The 13,758-nt window shown below is 38.1% G+C and overlaps 1 protein-coding gene across 4 annotated transcripts in view; it reads left to right on the top strand.

Annotated features, from left to right (window-relative positions):
* The window catches only part of INO80 (INO80 complex ATPase subunit), a 69,887-nt gene that overhangs the window by 21,351 nt on the left and 34,778 nt on the right, over window positions 1-13,758 (top strand). For all 4 annotated transcript variants that reach the window (XM_068945885.1, XM_068945884.1, XM_068945883.1 and 1 more), the window contains exons 13-24: window positions 55-135; window positions 1,356-1,451; window positions 3,870-3,929; window positions 4,516-4,658; window positions 5,762-5,846; window positions 6,322-6,439; window positions 6,802-6,887; window positions 7,861-8,028; window positions 8,441-8,574; window positions 9,413-9,480; window positions 10,905-10,998; window positions 12,167-12,344. In XM_068945885.1, the coding sequence (XP_068801986.1) occupies window positions 55-135; window positions 1,356-1,451; window positions 3,870-3,929; window positions 4,516-4,658; window positions 5,762-5,846; window positions 6,322-6,439; window positions 6,802-6,887; window positions 7,861-8,028; window positions 8,441-8,574; window positions 9,413-9,480; window positions 10,905-10,998; window positions 12,167-12,344 (1,311 nt within the window). The remainder of the gene's footprint in view (window positions 1-54; window positions 136-1,355; window positions 1,452-3,869; window positions 3,930-4,515; window positions 4,659-5,761; window positions 5,847-6,321; window positions 6,440-6,801; window positions 6,888-7,860; window positions 8,029-8,440; window positions 8,575-9,412; window positions 9,481-10,904; window positions 10,999-12,166; window positions 12,345-13,758) is intronic.

Raw genomic sequence — 13,758 nt, 5'->3', positions numbered from 1 at the left:
TGTATGGATGAAAAAGTAGCAGGGTAAAGGTATTCATTTGTGGATCTTTTGCAGGGCATCAATGGAATCCTGGCAGATGAAATGGGTCTGGGTAAAACAGTACAAAGTATTGCTCTCCTTGCACATTTGGCTGAGGTAAGTGCTGCTTCTTGGTCAGCATGCTTGATAGAACATGCATATTTTTTCCTGTGTTTGAAATGAATTATAGATTATAAAGCTTGAATATCTTAAGATGCTTTTTGTCTGTGGTATTTCCTTTCCTTTTAAAGCTGCATCTTTAAAAGGAAATATGTATATGTGTGTGTGTATATATCTATCCATATATATATATGTAGCTTTATGTAGAAATAAAAGATTATTTATTCACAGAGGCGGCACCTTCTCATTCACACTGAATGGGAAAGCCCCATGAGATAACAGGTTGCAGGCTTTATGGTTCAGAGTTGTTCATCTTCGGGATGCTTGCAGAAGTGAAGCCCAAATTCTGAACTTCATGGCCAATCTGTGTGGATTTCCACATTTCAGTAGATTTTTTTTGGTTAGGTAGCATAGTGATTCTTCTGTGTCAGGGTAGTCGAACAAGGCAGAAAAAGTAATCTGAACTTCTTTATGCAGATATATTAAAAAGACAAAAAAACAGGAAAAAAAGTCTCGATTGGCATCCAGTCACTTGCCTTAAATAGAGGACATTGCTCAGTTGGAGTGAAAACAGAACTGTGTGTAGTCGTGACTGAAAGACAGTTACCTGCATTTGTTTGTTTTTTGATACCAGTTCAAAGCCATATCAACCAGCATATCAGAAGGGTATGCAGAACCTCAGGCTCTTGAGCTCATCTGTGTGGAAGAGACAACTGAGAAGCTTGTCTCCCTGTTGCACTGCAATTTGAGATTCTGGAAGCCTACACAGGGCTTTTACTTCTGCTTGCTCTCCTTTATGCAGAATCAACTCATGACCACCAGTATGCTAATGACTCAACTTTGTTATTCCCATCCAGTGTGATGCGATGGAGCTAGGATTTCCAGTGCTGCCTGAAGTCTTTTCCTTCACGTAATGACAGGGGCTGTTAGTAATGTGAAAGTAGCAACTTTCAGAGACAGAGGGGTGAGCCAGTTTGAAACAGTGGTTGTTCTGGGAACAACTCTGCTATTGCGAAAGAAGTCTTAGTTAAACATTAAATCTACTCTATGTGATTGTGTATCACCCTACTGGGCTAGTTGGAGTTTTTGTATGTTGCATATAGTTTCCTCTCTTATGCAGCCCTTGTCATTCAGTAGTTGTAAGGCTGTGTACATCAGTCGCTATGTCCTTTGCGCCAAATAATTTATGTGTATGTGTTTTAATGTATACTTTTCAGAGAGAGAACATCTGGGGACCTTTTCTAATAATTTCACCTGCCTCTACTCTTAACAACTGGCATCAGGAGTTTGCCAGATTTGTTCCTAAATTTAAGGTAACGAGCATGTACAGGAAAGTTATTTATGTTGTCTCAAAAGCGAACTGTTTTGTTCTCCTGAGCTCTTTGCCACATCTGAGTGAACTAATTAGCTTGAAATTTGAAGCTCTTTAGCTTCCAGCTCTGATTCTGCAATTTCTTCTGTGATCCTATTTTTCTGGCGCATTCAGTTATCCAGGGCTCAAAAATGTTCTTACTTATGTCACGTGATGTCATTTTAGAACAGCTAAAAGACACCTTCCCAGTGAGGAATTGAAGTGGGGCAGGCAGTAGATGTTCAGTTCTAATGTGAGGGCCTAGAAGCAGAAACAAGAATAGTATTTCAGTCTTGCGTGCTTCAAGGTTAGAGCAATGCTTTTAGTTTTTCATACCAATCTGAGTTTACCTGAGGATAAAGTTTGTATGTAAACAAAAATAGAACTCTAAACAGATTAGCGAAGATATAGTTGTTATTGAGGAAAAATGGAAGAACCATAGGCATACAACCAGTAATTAAGAAAAAGTGAGGCACAAAGATGAGGACAAAAAGATAAGGAGAAGAAAAAGAGATCTTCAGGTACATTGTGAATGGGGAAAAATAGTAAGGTGAAAGCAAGGAATGATCAGTTACTGAAAAAAGAACTGCTTATGTATTTCTCAATGGATAATATTGAATTGTTGCAAAGAATGATTTGAAAGAAATGTGTATCGCCAGAACAGTGCCAAAACTTTTGAATTAAAGATAGACAAAAGCGTCAGATGCTTTCGGTGAGACATCTGCAAATAAGAGAGTATAGTTTAAATATTTGAATTGCTGACATAGTAGCCTTTAATATGAAGAGGTTTGGGTCAGTAGTTAACAGATCTAATTTTAATTAGAACATGTAGGAAAAATAAATAAAAGACTCCTAGTTATATCTGTAAGTACCAGTTACATCTAGGCTACTATTTTGAATGTCTTGGTTAGTTAGTGAGGTGGAAAAAAAGACTTGGAAATAATACTATAAGAAATATTTAAATAAGTGAGGATTTACTTTAAAAAAAAGAAAAAAAAAGAACCACTGTTATATTTGCATAGCTGAAAGCAATAGAGACCTGTGTTTAAACCCTGCAGGAGAAGATGTTAGAGCAGTTGACCATTCTGCCTATTTACTTTCTGTAACTTCATCTAATTAGTTCATGGTATAGAATAGGTGAGCATTTTTCTCCTTCTCGTGAATGAAATGTGGAAGACATTTCAAAATATGCAGTCAGGATGCTTTTGAAAATAGGATTTTTCACTTTTTTTGATATAAAAAGTAATTTTCTCTGTTTCTCTCATTATGCAGCTGTTTTTTGGGGGGAGAGGGGGGTGTTGTTTCCCTTATGTTTAATTAATTCCTCGAACAGGATATTTTGTAAAAAGTAAATAATAATGATAAATTCTGTACTTGTAAACATATAAAACTAATCATACGTTTTATCATTTTTTTTGAAACCAGTTTTGTTCCTTCTTTCATTCATATGGAGTTATGCGTATATTAGGCTAATAGTAAATCACAGTGAATTAATTTCTTCCAGTCCATGGCAAAATATGTAAAATAGAAGGCAAATCACATTTTGATTAATATGATATTTCTTTACTAGTATCCTGCTTTCAGAATGCTGAAAGAACATTTCAACCAAAGGCACTTAATAATGTGTGAGCTATATAGAGCTCATCAGGTGCAGGATAGAAGTATTTAGTTATTGTAGAAGACCTTTCACGGCCTCAGAAACCACCGTTCAATACTTTCAATCCTGCTTGGGTGCAGTCCTTTCATTAGACAAAAGATGGCGGTACAACGTTATTAACTAGTAACTCTGACCTATTTTAGTTCACTGCAAAGACCAGATCCCTGTTCTGAGTAACAGGACCCATAAAATTCTGAGCTATAAATTGATTAACAAACTTCTCTGGCAGTAGTGCTTTTATTTTTATTCTTTTATTAAATATGTCCAGAGCAGATGCTTTATCTCAGAGTTTAGGGACAATTTTGATGTACAAAACCAACCGAGGCAGTGTGATTAGGGACACCACGGAAGGTTAAACAACAGGAGAACAAGTCCTGGGCCAACTTCTTTCTGTGATACACAAAGTATCTATTCGAATTTCTAGAAAAGAATGGCTGGAAAGGGTAATGGATGCTTCTGGACGTCTTGAGATTCTTGGTATAGCATGACCTACTCTTTATACCAGGCATAAGTTGTTTGACGTTTTTGTTTGGAATGCTCTGTTTCTAAGTATTTTTTAAGTCCTTTCTGATTTTTGTCTGTGTTAAAAAAGACCATTAATTTCCCTTTCGGTTGCTTTGGAGAAAGCTATCTTGTTCATTTTGTAGAATACAAAATATAAAATTCTGGTAGAGGTATGTCTTTATTTGAATGTAATGTCTTTGTACTTTTGGGCTGTTCCAGGTGCTACCTTACTGGGGAAACCCCCATGATAGAAAAGTGATCAGGAAATTCTGGAGTCAGGTAATATTGACATCCACGTGGGCTTTGGCCATCTTTGTGATTTGTGCAGAGTAAAGCAGAAACTGCCGATATACCCTACCAAGCTAAAGAATGTGTGTATGTAGAGTTCTGTTTCTTCGTCAGTGTAGTTACGTTTTCATTAAGATAACGAAGCAGAAAGCTTTTCCTGTTCAGGGCAATTTAGGGCAGTACAGAGAAACTGAAGAAACTACAGCACTGCAAATAAAGCAGGCAATTTCAGTGTCTAGAACTGTTTATTTGAGTAACCTAACTCAGGAGGCCCAAGTCTTGCATCCCTGTGGGCCTGTCAGGATGTTCCTGATCCATGTGGGTAAGAAGCGTTTTTCAGGGTTCAGTGCCTGGTTCTGGTCAGGCACATTCAGAAGCATCTAAAATTTGTTCAAGGGCTGGTGGGCTGAAGTCCAGATCCACCAGTTGAACAGTCTTTTGTAATTAATTAAAAAGCCAGCTGGAGAAGAAATGCAGCAGGAAGGAGAAAACATTATGAAACAGAGTCTGAAGCAAGTGAACTCTTCACAATGTGTTTATATCATGTGGACATTTGTCTCTTATTTTGTGGTTATAGAAGACATTGTATACTCAGGATGCTCCTTTCCACGTGGTGATTACCAGTTATCAGCTAGTAGTGCAGGACGTGAAGTATTTCCAGCGAGTGAAGTGGCAATATATGGTGCTGGATGAAGCGCAAGCACTCAAGAGTAGCTCCAGGTAATAAATGAACTCGAAACAAAATCTTCCCTCATCCCTCAGCCTTTCAAAGAAATACTGAGAAGACATCAAGATCGCACAAGTACATAGTTAAAATTAACACACATAAGAGCCTTTAGGTACCAAACCTAGTTAAATACCGGTATGACTCCAACTCCATGACATTAGAATGATCCAGTAGTTTTTTTGTGTTTAGGCTTTCCTCCTCCAAAAATGTGAAGTGGTGTGACAGAAATACGCGTAGGATAGAGGACAGTGAAATAAAATGGTGAAAAATGCTTTTTACCGTCGTCTTTCCTAACCACTCATAGAATTTTCCTGGTGAACAATCTGTAGCCGTTAACAGATATGAATTAGTTCTGTTGCCTCCATTAAATATTTTGATTCCTTCTTCAGTGGCGTCTACAGACACCAGTAAAGGTCAGAACCCTGTGAATACTGTAGGCTGCAGTAAAGCTCAATTTTTGTCTTAGAACTCTGTGCCAGGAAGTTTTCGTTGTTTGTTTTTTTTTCTTTTTCCAGATTTGTCCATCTTTACTTCTCTAGTTGCTTGCTCATAGCCTTTCCCAAAATTGCCACTGTACACATCAAATCTCCATTTTCATGAGTTGAGAAGTGTTTTTAAGGGAGATTGATTCAGACCTAAGCCTGCCTCCTCAGCGTTCTTTGGAAGTTGCCCCCCTAAGGGGATTCTAACATACATTTCAGCATTCCTTCTGCTGTCGCCTATATGCTTAGTGTTGTAAAGTCTAAAAAAAAATACATGAAATGATTAATTCATAACAGTGGTTTCCTTTGGGAGTCTAAGTATTCTGATGATGAGATCGTATTAGTATCAAAGCATTCGTGTTAAAAAAATTAAAAAGATACTTAGAAAACATAAAATAAATGATTTTTGTTTCCTTGTGATTTGTAAACAGCAACTTTTTCCTGTAATGGTCTTTTGGAAGATGAAGGAGCAACCTATACTCATCGTAGTTTTATCCAGTGACCTCAAAAGTCACGTGCCAAGGTCACTGGAAGTGCTTGCTCTTAAAATTGCTTTTGTTGTATACTCCTTGTACAAATTCAGTTTTAATGGTTTTCTTGAATTTATTGATCAGTGTCCGTTGGAAGATCCTACTACAGTTCCAGTGTCGAAACAGACTGTTACTGACTGGGACCCCAATCCAGAACACGATGGCTGAGGTATTCAGGAGCTCACAAGAGCTGCCTTTTCTCTATAACAATAGTATATCCCATATGTTAGTGAACAGTTGAGAAATCCATTTTATTTGTACAGTTGTGGGATCATGTTTATAGCAGACCATTGGCAAATAAACATGGAATCAGCTTCAGGAGGGAAAATGTGGGTACGTACCAGGCATTTGAATAACAATATGAAGATACCTGATAGTCACGTCTAGATTACAGGATACAATATAACCCTGCTGGCTTTTTTTTTTCAGTTGGCCAAAATCATTGCCCTGTATTTGTCATTGCATTCTGATGGTATTTTAATAAGCTGATATATCTGGCATTTGTACAATGTAAAATGGAAAAAAAATCTCTTTTTGTTTGCCATGCCTTATGATCTTTTAAAGTGACTGCACATGAAGAGCTGCAATAAGATTGGGATCCCTAATTACTTTGCTGCGTCACTGTTTCTTCCTCTCCTTTTTAGCTGTGGGCCCTGCTGCACTTTATCATGCCAACATTGTTCGATTCCCATGAAGAGTTCAATGAGTGGTTTTCTAAGGACATAGAGAGCCACGCAGAGAACAAATCTGCCATTGATGAAAGTGAGTGCCATGTGTAATTGCAACAAATTTTTAATATAAAAATTACTGTCTCTTTAGACTGCCAGTGGATAAAATTCACCAGTCAAATTTGAGCAATGTCATCTAAAGCAGAGAATGCATTGGGTTGGAAAATCATGGGCTGTGTAGTTTATAAACATATATGTATATATTATAAATATACAAAATATATATACACATATAAAATATATACACATTTTTTTTCAGCACAGAAACACCGACCCTGTGCTGTAAGTACTCATACGAGCAGAAATGACTGAGCAGTAAGAGGCTTAATTTGTAGTAGAACACAGTATACTTTTCTTGAAGTAGTTATTTCTTCTTCCCCATATTTTTCGTTTCAGACCAGCTGTCCCGCTTGCACATGATCCTGAAGCCTTTCATGTTGAGAAGAATCAAGAAAGATGTGGAAAATGAGTTGTCGGATAAGGTGAGAAAAAGTATTTATTTGGAATGAGTATTTCAAGTAATGTCGTTGTTGTAGCTCAGTGTTGTTTTTTACAAATTCATTTGTCGGTCTGCATACCTGAAGTTTGATCATAGATCTTTCACAGACTTTCTGTTTTTGGCACCAAATTCCATCATTCTCATCAGATGTGAATGTAATTGAAGAACTCCTAATTAACAAAACTCTTATTCTAGGGAAAACATTTTATTAACAGCTATAAATAAAAAAGACGTTAAGCCTGAACGGATTGACAGAAACATGACTAAATGAATTGAAGACATTGATACAGCAGTGATTGGGTTAGAAAAGTCTCCAGTGGATGTTGAGAAGGGTTCGGCACGGATTTAGTATTGTTTTTGCTTGCTTGTACTGAGCAAGAAATGCATAGTGGGCAACGTTATACTCGTTTCTCGTGGATGTTAGCAATACTAGATGATCTTGGGATCAGCGTGTCCCCAGGCTTTGGGACCACTGGTTAAGAGACTTCCTTCTTCTTTATTCTGATGCGCTTCTTAATTCCAAAGCTGGAACTCTTCCCACAAACACTGTTGTTACGTGATACAACTATAGTTTTCATGGGCTCCTGACAGTTGTTTAAGAAGACTCCAAGCTGGTAGCAGGTTAATAGTAGAATTTGGGCCGGATTTGTAAAGCTATTCAGCTGTAGATGTGAAGTTTTCAGAGCTTCTTAGGAATCTGTTTACTTAGTTGTGCTTAAATATGTTCAAAGGTCTGTCTCCTACCTCATCGCCTAAGCCTTCTAAAACACATTGGTTAAGAAGTCCTTCCCAGGTTGGAGCCTGAATTACAGATATGAATGCAGCTGCCTATATATATTCTTTGAGAAAATTACACGTTTTTCCTTAAGATACATTTCTCCTGGTTTATGTGTACTGATGTGATCTTGTTCCCTTTCAGAGAAGAAAAAGGCTAAAACTTCGATACTGTTTTGCAGATTGAAATTCTTATGTACTGCCAGCAGACAAGTCGACAGAAGCTGTTGTACCAAGCTCTGAAGAACAAAATCTCTATTGATGACCTGTTGCAGTCCTCAATGGGCACTACTCAGCAAGCACAGAACACCACTAGTAGTCTCATGAATCTGGTCATGCAGTTCAGGAAGGTAAGTATAATCAATCATTAGCTCAGAGCTAAAATATGACTTCTGGAAAACACCATATGAAAAAAAATTCTGGCATAGGCAAGCAAATTTGCATGCAGTTCAGCTGTATTTCTGATGCAATATGATGTTTGGGTAGAAGAGCTTTTGCCAAATCATGCATCTGCTAACTGGGTTAGTTCCAAATCGATTGCTGAAGAAAGCATTCACCTGTGAAGAAGAGCGCAATAGGGGTGATATGAATAGGGAAAGATAATACAGTATTCAAATTTGAACAGATATGCTAAAATAGCTATGAAATGGTAATCGGTATTAGAGTTTGAGGGATAAGTAGTCTTAGCTGATTTGGGATGTAAATACAACATTGGACTGGTTTTGTTCCTCCCCGGTGTTTGACATGTTCTCTCTCTTACAGGTGTGTAATCACCCAGAGCTGTTTGAGCGACAAGAAACTTGGTCTCCATTTCACATCTCTCTAAAGCCATATCAGATTTCAAAGTTCATCTACCGTCATGGACTGATCAGGGTCTTTAACCACTCACGGGACAGGCAAGCCAACTCAGCTTCCTCTCCAGCTTAGCATTTTTAGTAGTATTACTTAAGACTTATTTTAGCTTTGTAAGTGCTAATTAACCTCCTTACTTGATGTTCTTAAGTAGCATGGGCCAAGCAATGCATTCCTAGCTTCCTTTCGTTTATTCAGCTGTTAAACATTTGATATCTAACGCTCTTTCTTAGTGGAATCCTGGTCATCAAATATCCCTTTGGTTGAAGAGGAAAGTCAGGAAGAGGAAAAGGAATTTAGATTTGTTGCTGATGATGTGTAATAGAATTAAACTTTAGTAGGATTCTTTAAAAAAAAACACACACACACACAAAATTGGCTTCCCTTGAGTGTTTTTTCATGTTTAAGGAAGCTATCAGTATGTCTTTGTTGTGACATGAATACTGTGAGCATCTAATGTTGCCCTGGCAGCTTGTAATGCTTATGTTGGATAAGTAAAAGCAGCTTGAGTGCAGTCTGCTGTTTCCCTTGTCTGTGGCGATTCCTGATTAATATTTTTTGACCTCAGTTATGAGAAATTCTGTTGGCAGAGATGAGAAAACCGTTTTTGAAGACAAGACTAACTGTTCTACAACATAAAATGCTGTACTAGAACAATGGTGTGTTCCAGTGTCAAATTAATAATAGTGCATCTGGACTGATGCTTTTCATTCACTATTATGCACTTCCAGATGCCCGGAGAGTTGAGCTGCTTGTCATAAAGAACTAGACTGTTGTTCTGCTTTGGGGACATCACATTGTTTTTTCTGTCTATGTGATTGAACATTGTCTTCATTAACATTTTCTTAGTGGTTTTGTTTGTTTTGTTGTTTTCATTTTCAGGTGGTTACGGGTTTTACTTTCGCCATTTGCACCAGACCACATTCAGCAGTCTCTCTTCCATAGGAAGGGTAGGTTTACAGTCCTGGGAAACCAGCTGGGTTGCACGCTTGCATTTAATGTTGTCCCATGTTGATGGGAAGTCAGCACATACATTTAATCTGCCCAGTATGGAAAGGGTGGAAGAAGGCAGAAGAATAATCTGTGGAAGACTTGTTTAGTCACTGCATAATCCTACTTCTGTCTCTTGTTACGTTCTTCCTACCTTGTTTTAGCTTGCTTTAAAGAATTAATGCTGCTTTTATATTCTTATGTGAATTTTTCACAGATTCAATTCATGGAAATCTTGGATTCATTTTAGTACAGTTTGTATTGCATGCTAAACTCCTGATTTCTCTTTCAAGTAAAAAGTAAAGAGAATGCAAATGACCCTGGGTCTAATTAATGAGGGGGAAAAAAATCTGCCTATATTGATAAATACAGCTTAACGTTATAGATGATAGAATTTATTTGCTAAAAAGAGAAAATTAGATTGCCCAGCTGCTGCTGCTGGGATGGGAAAAGTTTGGGGAGAAGAAGCACGAGCTTATAATGGCTGCGTTGCTGTGCTGAAATCTATTAGCCTGGACTTGCTCACCTACGCAAAACTCTCATCAAGTCAGATGCTGCACCAGGGTGCAGCAACAGGAGCCTGCACTTGTCTGCAATGTTCTTGGGTGTATCTTGTTGATTACTCTGGTCTTCATTTGTTTTAGTATTCATAACAGGCTTTTTCTAGGGGATCTCTTTTTGACATACTTTAAAGGGAAAATATTTTGAGGAATATGCTTTTTTTGTGCAGATTTTAAACATGAAAAAGTCATGAATGGTGTTGGGGATGCACAGTGCATGTGGGTGGGCCTGAAAGGCTCTTCTGATTAACAGTGAAATGTATCTTTCCTGCTCCCCCACTTCACTGCAGTGTTTCCATAATCATTGCCATATTTACTGTATCTTTATCCCCTCTTGCAATATCCCCATTCCTCTCCCAATCCCAGTATCTCCTAGAACGTTTGACTCACTGGCTGGGTGAGAGGGAGCGTGTCTGGCAGGCCGTTCTGAGGTCGTCTCTCTCCTGATCAGCTGTCTGGGAGATACGTGTTCTGATTAGCAAACAGGCACACTGCCTATTGATTCCTAGCAGGTCAAATAAACTGCATGGTTTTTTCTGGCCTAGAGCACATCCATCTTTCTTTTTAAATGTCCTTCTCTTGCCCAGACTGGAAGTTGAACTGAAACTTGGAGTCGAGGAACAGCAATTAAGATGAAATTTTCAATATTTCTAAAAAGTCTAGGTTAAATTAGGATCTCCTATTTATTCCCTTAGATTTGTTTTATGTTAGAGTATGTGTGTATCTTGAATAGCATTTACCACAGTTGATGAAGTATGCTCGTTGTTTTCAGGTATGAGTGTCTGAAATGTGTCAGCCTTAACTGTAGTATTTCTGTGACATAGGCATCAATGAAGAAAGCTGTTTTTCTTTCCTCCGGTTTATTGATGTCTCTCCAGCAGAAATGGCAAACCTCATGCATCAGGGACATTTAGCCAGGTGAGGACCCCCCTCCCCCCCCTTTTTAATAATTAAAGGAAAAGTGCTAGTGATATTAGAAGTATCTCTGTAAACCTGCATTTTTTTGACTCTCTTAATATTAATCACTTATCTATCATTATGTAATATTATCGTAACCTCTAGAGTGTTCTTCCAGGTATAGGACTCTGTTATACAAGGTAATTTTTTATGCCTCTGTCAAGAGAAAAACTCTTATTACAAAGAGTTTTACACCATTATAAATACACAAGGCCATCAGAAGGTGAGAGAAGAGTTTGCTCTGGAACGTACTGCAGGTTGCTGCCGTTGGCAAACACAAAATCCCGACTTTGGAACGCCAGTTTATTGTAGCACTTACCAGTTGTACTTGGGTGCGTGTTTTAATACACACGGAATAACCTCGCACTGTGATAGCTGTTCTTCAGCTCCAAGCCGTGTTGTCTCATTTCCACATGTCTCATTTGCAGTGTGGAATGGAATTCCAAGGCATGGGTTTAGGATGGTGGATTAGGATTATAGTTTAATGCTGTAAACTGCCTTATCTTGGAAAGGGAAGTGATCTGTTTAAGTAAAGTAACTGATGTTAGGTAGTAACTGCAAGAAACTTAAGATTAAAAGCAGGCCTTATTTATTAATAAGCATTCTCTACTTAGAGCTTTTTAAGTGTCATATTCTTTCATGGTTACAGTTATTTTTGGTGCGGGACTATTTGTTTCTCTGTGTTTCACTAACATAATACAATTTTCTGTTGATCTATCTGAATGATCTTGGTGATATTTTCTGCATTCATATTGCAGGTTATAGTGAATAATTTATATATGGAGCAACTTCCAGAGAAGTCAGAGTGCAGTATTAAGTAGTAGTGGCTAACTCAGGCTTGACCCTGAAGTGCTTCACCCTTGAAGTGAAGCGAATCCTGCACCCCTGAAGTGCTTCAAAATGTATTCTGATGTCATCATTAAGATTCAATTAAGCCACCTTAGAAAAAATAAAAATAAGAACAATATAATTGGAAGACGTCTAGCAAAAATGACTTCCCTCTAATCAGGGTGCTGTAAGCTGGAAATTCTAGAAAAAAAATTGTTTCAAATGGAATTTGTTGTTAAATATATTAAAGCCTTTCTTTCACAAAGCAGAGAATAAATGTGTCTAATATGGTTTGTTTCAGATGGTTAGCTCTTTTCCTGTCTCTGAAAGCATCCTACAGGCTCCATCACTTGCGCTGCTGGATGGAGACAGAAGGGGAGAACCAGCAGGGGTCACGTTGTCTGAGAAACAAAGATTTCTTGCTTGATGTAAATTTTCCACTCTCTTTCCCCAACTTGCACAGCTGCACTTTGCTGCAGGTAAGCAAAATTTCTGTACTGGGCAGATATTAGCAAGTCCTCATGAGGGAGAAAACAGAAGAAAACATAAATTTGGAAAGAGGGTGGCTTTATCAGTGTGCTCTCTTGCCTGCCGTATTAGAATCAGAAAGTTCAGACTACCAAGCAGAAAAATAGTTTGACAACTGTTCTCCTATATAATGATTCATTCCAAAACTTGCTGTAAAATAAGTTATTTGGCTTAGAAATCTTAAAAATTACTGGTGCAACAGAACTAGATTTATGATTTGTCGGGGATGGGTTCTGCACGTAAGCTTAAGATATGTAGAAAAAATGAGGAAAACTATGGGGCTTGTTTTCTGATTGTTTGAAACCCCCTCTTATTTCTAACTTCAGTGTTGTTGCAGCAACTGCGATAAGCAGAGACCAGCCTGGCAGGGTTCCAGAGTTGCTAGATGAGCATTATCAGTGGTGTCTTTTTACTTGGAAATTTGCTTCTGCTGCTGGCTGTTAGATTCCAAATATGTTCATCTTACTGTGTAATGCAAGGTCATTTTCTCTGAGCTTTTCACTCTGTGTGTGTGTGTGTGTGTGTGTGTGTGTGTGTGTGTGAATGTTTCGTCTTTTCATGACTAAATTGCTGTTCATTTCCTGTGCTGCACCATAGCTCTTTCAGTTTGTTTCACTGGAAAGTAAAAGTAAGTTCACAAAAATACAAGCATAGAGTGAGGAAAGCCTCTAGAGTACAGCTGAAACTGTTCTTTAAGTGGCAGTTAACATATATGCAGTGAAAAAATCTTTTCTGAAGCAGAGACATCTTGCTTGGGTAAGCCAAATTTCTCTACAGATCATTGCTTCTGTTCATGAGTCTGGAAAGGGAAAGGAGATAGCCAGAATTCAATTGAATAGCGTGTAGAGGAAGTTGAAACTGAAGATGCATAAGCAGTAGGAAACCAACCTTGGGCTTGGTGTCATGTTTTGCAGCGTCAACAGTAAAGCCAACAAAGTGAGTCTTCCTAGTTATCAAACAAAGAGCAAGCCAACTGAGTGTGTATGCCAGTTAACTGTGGCTGTGCTGGTGTTTAAATACCATGCGACTCCGTAGCTAGCGTGGTAAAATGTCTACCGTACATCGGTTTGCTTGCAGTCATTTTTCTGAGATTATGTTCAGCCATTTGCGTACTGACAGTGTAATGGTTGTCCCTGAAACTATATTGTCACTCTGTCCTCTCATTTGTATGGCCAAGGAAATCTTTTGCGTTCTCATAAATGTTGCAGCCTAGCAGTAAAGCAGTAGAAGACAGTGCAATCATGAGCACAGTTGTATGTGCTTACAGGACGGTAGAATTCATGTTTGCATATGTAGAAAGGAAATCTGCATATGCAAATCTTCTATATTAGTCTGCGTAAATAATGAAATGAAAATTGATATTTT

The sequence above is a fragment of the Struthio camelus genome, chromosome 5 (genome assembly GCF_040807025.1).
Source record: "Struthio camelus isolate bStrCam1 chromosome 5, bStrCam1.hap1, whole genome shotgun sequence".
Lineage (NCBI taxonomy): Eukaryota > Metazoa > Chordata > Aves > Struthioniformes > Struthionidae > Struthio > Struthio camelus.
Note: the sequence above shows the minus strand (reverse complement) of the source record. Positions and strands in the feature narration are given on the sequence as shown.